Source organism: Eleutherodactylus coqui, chromosome 5, assembly GCF_035609145.1.
Source record: "Eleutherodactylus coqui strain aEleCoq1 chromosome 5, aEleCoq1.hap1, whole genome shotgun sequence".
In the NCBI taxonomy this organism is placed as follows: Eukaryota; Metazoa; Chordata; class Amphibia; order Anura; family Eleutherodactylidae; genus Eleutherodactylus; species Eleutherodactylus coqui.
The window spans coordinates 277,316,543-277,325,752 of record NC_089841.1 but is presented as its reverse complement, the minus strand read 5'-3'; the positions used below and the strand labels follow the sequence as shown (position 1 = coordinate 277,325,752).

At 41.2% G+C, this 9,210-nt stretch overlaps 1 protein-coding gene across 4 annotated transcripts in view; it reads left to right on the top strand.

Moving 5' to 3' along the window:
* The first annotated feature begins 353 nt into the window (after positions 1-353).
* The window catches only part of LOC136628678 (colorectal mutant cancer protein-like), a 175,335-nt gene continuing 166,478 nt past the window's right edge, over positions 354-9,210 (top strand). For 3 of the 4 annotated variants that reach the window (XM_066604783.1, XM_066604780.1, XM_066604779.1), the window contains exons 1-2: positions 481-500; positions 3,357-3,463. In XM_066604783.1, the coding sequence (XP_066460880.1) occupies positions 3,400-3,463 (64 nt within the window). In that variant the 5' untranslated portion in view covers positions 481-500; positions 3,357-3,399. Of the gene's footprint in view, positions 501-3,356; positions 3,464-9,210 lie in introns of all 4 variants that reach the window. The other variant, XM_066604781.1, reaches the window with a different exon arrangement.

Here is a 9,210-nt window from a genome sequence, read left to right as displayed (position 1 = left end):
TCCCCAACTCACTTAAATAGAAGAGTAATTGCTATTTAAGCTGCAGCTGGGTTGTGAGCACTGAGAGGGTGCCCTCATTGCTGGTAGAAAATAGAACAAAGAGTACATTCAAACAGAAGAAGCAGTGCGATGCCTGCATCTGCCCAGAATACCAAGAGGGCGGTAGACACAGGCAGCAGACTTAACATTTATGATCATCCATCAAGGATTTTAAAGAGGAAAGTGCAAGAATGGTCATAGTTCGTAAAAAAAAAAAACATGTATGAAGGTCTATAACATAGCTGCTTTGTATTTGATTTCACATTTTCAAAAAGTTACTGGTTGGTTATGTTTCTGAGAATACATCAAATTAAAACTAACAAGCTGCAGTTTACCCTCTCTCTCAGGAAGTGCCTTGCTATGAAATGAATGTCCCTGTCTCCAGATCACATCCTGTTTCCTCTTCTTGTTTCCAGTGTGTTACATACTGCTCGCTACGTTGGATAGTCTGGGTAATAGTGGTGAGTGCTTTCATATGTCTTCTTATCAATAAGCTGGGTAGATCAACTCTATTGTCAACCTGTAGAAGTTATTTGTTGGGATAAACATTTACTGTTGCTTGATAGACTAAGAAGGTATAGTAGGGCCATAACCTTGTATGACATGTAAGTACTTTTACTGCTCTAGCATTTCTCTTGCTCTTTATGTAAGAATATTCTTTTCTTCATTTTACCCGATTATTCATACACTGTTTTTACAGAATTTTCCTACCTTCGGGGGTTTCTCTTTTGCTCTGTCCAGCTTTTCAGCTGTTTTGTAGCTGAAAGAAAATGCTAAACTGTTTCTAAAAATTGTCACTAAAGTTTCTTATTGCTGCATAAAAATACTAAATAACTACTTTTGAGCTTACACGTTTTACTTCTGTTTTAGAATGTATGGTTATAAGCAGCTGTTTATTGGACTAAGTGTATGTTCTATTATAACAAAGCAGGATATTGGATTTTCCTGTTGTATTATTTAACCACTCCCTATGAACTTCTACTGGGTTATAAATGGCTGTGAACAATGCTCTGTCTATTATTTGATGCGGAATATGAGATTGCATATGATAGAACAAGTAATAACACACTCACTGAAAAGAATCCTAAAATGTAACCTTAATTAATATTAATTAAAATCAAAGAACTAAGTAGATATACATTTTATAACTGCATACAATCATCCAAAAACATATTAATGTCTATGATGTCATCACATTCGCACTCACAGGCATCCAAACCCTGCCCTACTTTGGATAACAGATAAATTAGTCTCTATCAGGGAGCAGATTATACAAAATATACCAATACTCCCACACCCACTGTTCACAGTAAGAATTACTGCATAGATAATTGTAGCACCAATTCCTGTTATCCATGCATGATAGTGATATAAAGAAAAAAAAAGCTAAATTTTCTTTGTAAGAGACCCCCCCCCCCCCCCCATATAAGCTTCCAAGATAGTATTAGGGACTATCACATTCATATGAAAGAATTCCCTGTACTAGCTCAGAATTTCTTGAGCCAAGAAAGTGATAATGAAAGTGGATAGCTTAAATCTTCTACAACCAGATTTATTAGCCCAGTGGTAATATATAACTCAATACTACAATGCACATCCACAGCACACAAGGTATGGGGACGTGAAGAGTTCAAACACTCAGAGCTCCACATGAGAGTCACTAAGTATAAATTGTTTGCCTATTGTTTGTCTATGCTGACGACACCCAGTAATACACCTCCTCCCATGACATAACAGCACCATTCCTTCAGAACGCCACCGACTGTCTAACACTATTTTCTCTCTCTACCTAAAACTGAACCTCTCAAAATCTGACCTGCTGGTGTTTCTGCCCTCATCCTGACATCTCCATCTCAGTGTGTGGCACCATAACTCCCAGCACGCCCACTGTCTTGCGGTTCTATTCAAATCTCATCTCTCCTTTCCCTCTACATCCAATCTGTGGCCCAAACATGTCAGCTGCACCTCAAGAATATCGCAGTAATCCGCCCTTTTCTCACTGTGGGCACACTAAAACCGCTCACTATTACCCTCCTCCACTCTCGGCTCGATTATTGCAACCTGCTGCTGACGGGTCTTCCCAACACTAGACTTTACCCCCTCCTATCCATCCTCAATGTTGTAGCCAGGCTCATCTTCCTGTCCAGCCGCTACTTGGTCCCCTGTGTCCTGTGCCAGTCACTGCACTGGCTGCCCATCAAATACAGAATTCAATTCAAACTCACTACCTTCATCCACAGAGCCCTTCACAGCACCGTGCTGCCCTACATTGCTTTCCTCATCTCAATCCACCACCCAGCCCGGGCCCTCCACTCCACTAATGAAATCAGACTGAGTGCCCCTTTAATTCAAACCTCCCATTGCTGCCTCCAAGACTTCTCCAGAGCAGCAGCAATCCTCTGGAATGCGCTACCTCAAACTATTCGGGCAATCACTGACACACAAAACATCAGGCGTGCTCTAAAAACGCACCACTTCAGGAAGGCATACCATATCCCCTAAACCAAACCCCTCTGTACCCCCCTGATAACATGCTCCCTGGCCTACTGACTGCAATCCCTGCCAGCCGCAATCAACTGCTCCCTGCAGTCATACCAATACAGCCGCCACATGGCTTAAGTCTGACCACTGTCTATATGTATAGCATCCCACACTCTTCAACTCCACATACCTTGCAGATCTCCAGCCCCTTTACTTTCTGTATCACCCCAATATCTGTAGTATGTAAGCTCATTGGGGCATAACCCTCAACCCTACTGTTTCCATCAATTGATTACTGTGTAACTGTTTATTTGAAGGTTATTGACTAGGGATGAGCGAACGTGTCCGTTACGGACACATCCGCACCCGGACACCGGCTTTGCCGAACACTGCAGTGTTCGCGCGTAAGTGTCCGGGTGCCGCCGGGGGGCGGGGAGATGCGCGGCGGCGCGGGCGGCAGTAGCGGGGAACAGGGGGGAGCCCTCTCTCTCTCCCTCTCCCCCCCACTCCCCGCCGCACCCCCCCGCGCTGCCACGGCGGCCCCCGAACTTTTTCGCCCGAACACTGAAGTGTTCGCAAAGTTCGGTGTTCGGGCGAAAAAGGGGCGGAGCCGAACGTGTTCGCTCATCTCTATTATTGACCTATCATGGTCAGTATAAAATAATCATCAAATATCTAGAGGCATCAAGGTATATGACTGCATTCCTAATTTAACAATATTGTTGCAATGAACTTCTGATATTGCTATATGACAAGAGATCGATAATACAATCCGTGATATAATGGCTTCTTGTACAGAGAGCAGAAGAACTAACTGCATGTCTTTTGCCAAAAAGTGGAAGACGATGGAATAAGAAAGGACCATTACAGCATAAAAATATGGAGGAATCTCTCATATCCGAAAATGAAAGTCAATCATCACTGGTAAATCCCAGTAATAAAGGTATCACAATGAAATTCATAAAGCTTTCTCATGTTATTGGCATATAATGTAAGTAGTGTTTCTAGTAACATGATGTATGGCAGGATGTAGCTAGTATTTCTTAATTCAATGCTAAAATCCAACTATTTTTCATCTTTACCATTGCGTAAAGTCAGGACATGCATCTGTCATCTGGGAACTAGTCCTCATGTTTTAGATGTAGATTAAAGGAGTATTCCTGCGAATTAAGGGGTAATCCTCGAATGAAGGAGCTGCAGTGCTGATTTGGTGATGCATCCCATTGGCTGCTTTTTCATGTGCAGTAGTGCTAAGAACACCTACTGTGCAGAAAAGTACAGCATGGCCTCATTGAAGTAGGCGTTCACTAAACATTAGCGCTTCTGGCAAGCGAAAACTACTAAATCTCTGCTTTGGTCCCGGCATTATTTTGTCTGGTTAAATACCGGATGGCATGATGATACAAACTTGTTGGCCCCCTTTATGGTCAATGAAGTCCATCGGACACTGTTTTTTAGTGAGGTGCTCCATTTGGCACTTCTATAGTTTTTTTGCTCTGTTCCTATGATGAAAATCCATTTAGACCCCTTTATATTTACCATTGTTTTTCATCTGTGATGGAGCTAAGCAACTGAAATCTTATTGAAGGTGTGAATGAAGTCTGAAGCTCTCTGCACATCTGCATCAGGGCTTTTACCCACTAGCGCTTTTTTTTAACGCTGCGACATCACTGCGTTTTTTAATGGGACTTTCTAATCTTAAAATCTCATCGCACAAAAAATGCAAATGCACAAACCTGCGATTTTTGTGCAATGCAATTTTAACATTAGAAAGTCCCATTCAAAAAAACGAAGCGATATCGCAGCGTTAAAAAAAAAAACGCTAGTGGGTAAAAGCCCTCAGACATTCTATTTTTCTGTTCATTCATAGGAAGAAAAAAAATGGAATGCAAGCCAGAGACAGATTTGTCGCATGATGGACGTGAATGGTGTCCTATGGACCACATTGACTATAATGGCATCTCTTGGGTTTCCCATGAAGATTTCTGTTATTTTACAAAAAAAAGCACAGCATGCTACACTATTTTATGGGGCTTTTGGCAGAATCTGTTACAGAGGCTACTAATGGAGCCTCCAATGGAGATGTGGATAGAGCATTTGGTCTTTCAGAACAAATTATTACATAACTGAATTGCTATGCCAAGAAAATGGAAATGGACTTTTAATTATTCTGCAAACATATAGTAAGCTTTATATTATTTCAGATTTTTGGGGTTGTGAAAATGTTTTATCAGACAACTTAGTTAAAGAGGTTGCCCAACGATCAAATACTATATTTCTGTTAGATCATAAAAAACAAAAGTTATTTTTGAATTGCAAGCATCACAAAAATAGTGTTATGTATTCAGTGCCGGTAAAATGAAGCCTTATTGATTGCCATGTGCAATAGTAGGAATTGCTGTGCCACTTATATCAATAGGATTCATACTAACTGACTGTGCTACTAGGCATATTAAACCCTTATGGACCAGGCTGTTTTGTAACTAAAGGACCAGACACCTTTTAGGAATTTTACACATGTGATGGTTTTACTACCCTATTTTTTTTCCTTCAGCTACCAAAATTATGTTTGCTGCATTTTTTCCCTATGATATATATGGCTATTTTCTTAATATTTTTTTCACTGACTTTTTTCCCCGTTTTTTAGTTTTATTAGGGGTAAAAGGCTAAAAAAATATTTTTTAACATTTATAGTTGTTTTTTAAATTAGTAAATTTACGCTCCAATAAAGTATGGGAATGGGCTCCTCATTTTGTTTAGGACATTTTAATATATAATATGTTTCGTTTTGGATTACAAGGCGACGGTTTTGGTTGGCGTCGGCTTTCGGTCATTTTCTTTTTTATATTGTTATTTTATTCTGTAATAGTCACTAACAGGTGATCAGTGTCTGTAGCTCTGCTGTAACAGGGGGCACGTGATTACCGAGTCGCATAGTGGAAGTTATACTTCCATTTTCACTTTTTAGTACGTAGCACTTGTTAGTGCAAATTAATATTTGCTATACGATATGCTATTGCAGTCCAAAGTCTTAGTTAAAGGTAAGCTGAGCTCAGGAGACTAACATTAAATCACACAGCGCTGGATGGGATCCAAAGTCATCTGTTTATTGACTGACAGACAGCAGCTTATATACCGGAACATGATCTAATTACAATAATTCAAATCTATTATAATTCATTTATTACCATTAGTCAAAGAAACATAAACATACAAGATAAGGAATTTATTATCTAAATAGCTGAAGGAAAAGCAGTGGAGACGCAGTAGAATCCTACATGATTAACTTCTCAGAATATAAAGATACAATAATAGAGAGAGACAGGAGAACAGGGTGCAATGACCTGAGATTCAATCTAGGGCCTTGGAATGTTCTAGTCATCAAAGTTTCTTCTTATTCTTCAATACAGCTTAGCAAATCTTGCAAAAGAAAAAGTACAAAATAATTGACACAGAAGATGGCTACTTGCTCACAAAATGGCTTCGCATAGGATAAAACCTGGAGTTATATTCATTTCACTTAAACACTCAAGCTTGATAAAGACTTCATGAAGGGGTCAAAATGTTGCTGTGTATGTGTCGGTGAAGATTAAGGATACATCTTTCTGGATGTGGTTTGCACCATGGATGATGCTTCCCTTTGATTTCTATCTATCCTCAGGATAGGATATCAATAGTTGATTGGCTGGGGTCCGCTGCTCGGTGGGCAGACTCAGAAAAATTTCCACTCTTTCCATGACTGAAAAAGGCCCCAGAAAGTTTGGCCTGAGCTTTGGGGAAAGGACATGGCCCTTTAGGTTCCTAGTAGAGAGCCATACCTTGTTCCCTATCTAAAAGGCCTGGGAGGCCCTGTGACGGCGATCCACAGCTTGCTTGTGGCTTGCCTGTGCATCCTGCTAAACGTCCTTTAACTTTTCTTGCATTTTCTGTAATGTTGCAAGTCTGTGGTTGACAGTGGGGAAAGGGGTCTCTATGGGGAGACTCGGAATGAAGACAGGATGAAACCCATAATTTGCAAAACACAGCCTTTGCGAGGTAGAACAATGTCTGGCATTGTTTTACGTGAACTCCTTGATCGGTAGACAATCCACCCAATCATCCTGGAGATGGGAGCTGAAAAAACGGAGATACTGTTCTAGCGTTTGGTTCGTTCTTTTGGTCTGACCATTGGACTGGGGTTGGAATGCAGATGATCGATTCACAGTGATGCCCAGGGCTGTGCAAAAGTTCTTGGAGAATTTTGCTGTCAGCTGGACACACCAGTCAGAAACCACATTGTCAGGAATACTATGAAGTCTGAATATTTCTCTGACCACTAATTCCGCTGTAGGAATCTCTATGGGGATAAAATGAGCCATCTTGGTAAGCCTGTCAACCACAACGAGGTTGGTCATCCCTTTTGACGGAGGGAGGTCCACAATAAAATCCATAGATATGGATCACCAAGCTCTGGAAGGAACTTGGAGTGGCTGTAGAAGACCCAGGGGACAGCCATGAGGTATCTCACTACATGCACAAAATGAAGTAGGAGTTTTTGAGATCCTGGGATAGCCAGCCAGTTTGGAGTCATGGGTCTGTTTCAGGACTTCAAGTCGTTCTGTGTCTGGATGTACAATCTGTTTTTATGCATCCAGAATCCTTTTTTGTATGAAAGATTTACTTTCCCGGAGGGTTGTTTAAGGAAAGGGTCACTTTCATGCCCTTCTTTAATTCTTATTAGTAAATCTTTAGGATTAAGAATTCCCCCCAAAATTTTGGGGGCCAGAATAGTATTGTCCATCTCAGCCTCCTCCCGATTCAATCTGAACCCTCGACAAAGCATCAGCCTTACTGTTCCTGGAATGAGGCTGGTAAGAGACCATAACGTTAAAGCTGGAAAAGAAAAAGGCCCATCGTGCTTGCCTCACTGATAATCTCTTGGCTGTATAAAGGAATTCTAAATTCTTATTGTCTGTGAGAACAGTCACTGGATAATGACTGTTCCTTCCAACAGATGCCTCCATTCAGAGAAGGCTACCTTGAAAGCTAAAAGTTCCTTGTTCCCAATGTTGTAGTTTCTATTCGCGGATGATAAGATATAGGATAGAAATGTGCATGGGTACAGCTGCATCTTATCTCCAACCCGTTGTGACAAGTTAGCTCCTACTTCTGAATCGGAGGCGTCAACTTTGACGACAAAAAGCAATTTCAGGTTTCAGTGGACTAGTACTGGTGCAGATGTAAAGAGAGTTTTTAATCTTTTGAAGGAAACCTGCGCCTTTGGGGACCATGAAAACGCTTGCATTTTCTTTGTGAGAGCGGTGATAGGCAGGATGTTTTTTGAAAAGACTTTTATGAATTCTCTATAAAAGTTAGCCAATTCGACAAAGTGTTGTACCTCTTTTACATTCTTGGGAACAAGCCAATCCACCACAGCCTTAATCTTGCTGGGATCCATGCTCAGACTGCTTGGAAAGATAATATCTCCCAGAAACTGCATCCAGGTCTGCTCAAATTCACATTTCTCTAGTTTGATATAGAGGTGATTCTTTCAGAGTCACTCCAAAACCAACCGGATGTGGTTACGATGTTCTTTCAAATTGTCAGAAAAAAATAAGGATGTCATCGAGGTAGGTCACCACAAATTGATTTAATAGGTCTCGAAATACATTGTTAATAAAATGTTGGAAGGTAGCAGGAGCATTGCACAGTCTGAACAGCATGACTAGATATTCAAAGTGTCCATATCTTGTTCTGAAAGCCATTTTCTATTCATTCTTGGGGCGGATTTGTACCAGATTATATACTCCTCTGAGGTTTAGTTTAGTAAAGATCTTGGATGCCTGCAGCCTATCCAGTAGTTCCGGGATTAATGGAAGAGGATAGCCATTCTTAATGGTGATTTTGTTCAGTTCCCAGTAATCAGTGTATGGTCGAGGAGTAGAATCTTTATTTTTAACAAAGAATATGGGTGCATCCATTGGGGAGACAGAGGGCTGGATTAAGCCCTGTTTTAGATCTTCATCCAAATATTCTCGAAGGGCTTTTAATTCTGGTTCTGAAAGTTTGTAGATACGCCCAAATGGAATAGAAAATCCAGGAAGCAGCCCAATAGGACAATCATACGACCGATGAGGGGGCAGTTGATCGGCGTTCTTTTTGCTGTACTGGTTGTTGAATGACTGGTATTGTTGTTGCAACTTCTTGTTCTCTAGGGGAGCACTCTTGGAGTCTTGCCCCTGACTAGGCATGGGCAGCTTGGATTGGCAATTAACCTTACAATGCTCTGAGGGGAAGGTGATAGTTCTTGATTCCCAGTTGATGGCTGGGTTGTGAGTAGAGAACCAAAGGATTCCTAGGATGACTGTAAATTTCAGAGAGGAGATGAGATGAAAACTGATCGTCTCATGATGATCTGGCTCTATGCGAATATCCAGATCACTTGTCTCCTGAGTGACAGGCCCCCAAAAGAGACAGGATCCATCCACCATTTCTATGTCAACAGGTTCGGTTTTAGCTCTGGTTGCAATACGGTTGTCAGGAGCATATTGACAGTCCATGAAATTCCCTCCTGCTCCTGAAGCCTAAGATGTTGCGGCTTCCCATAGTTATCTTAATAGGGGTAAGGAAGTGGGGGGATGTGTGATAACTCCCCTTGTCTTCTTGGGTAACGAATGGGATGGTTGGCAGAGCAGTATCCAGCCCTTTCAG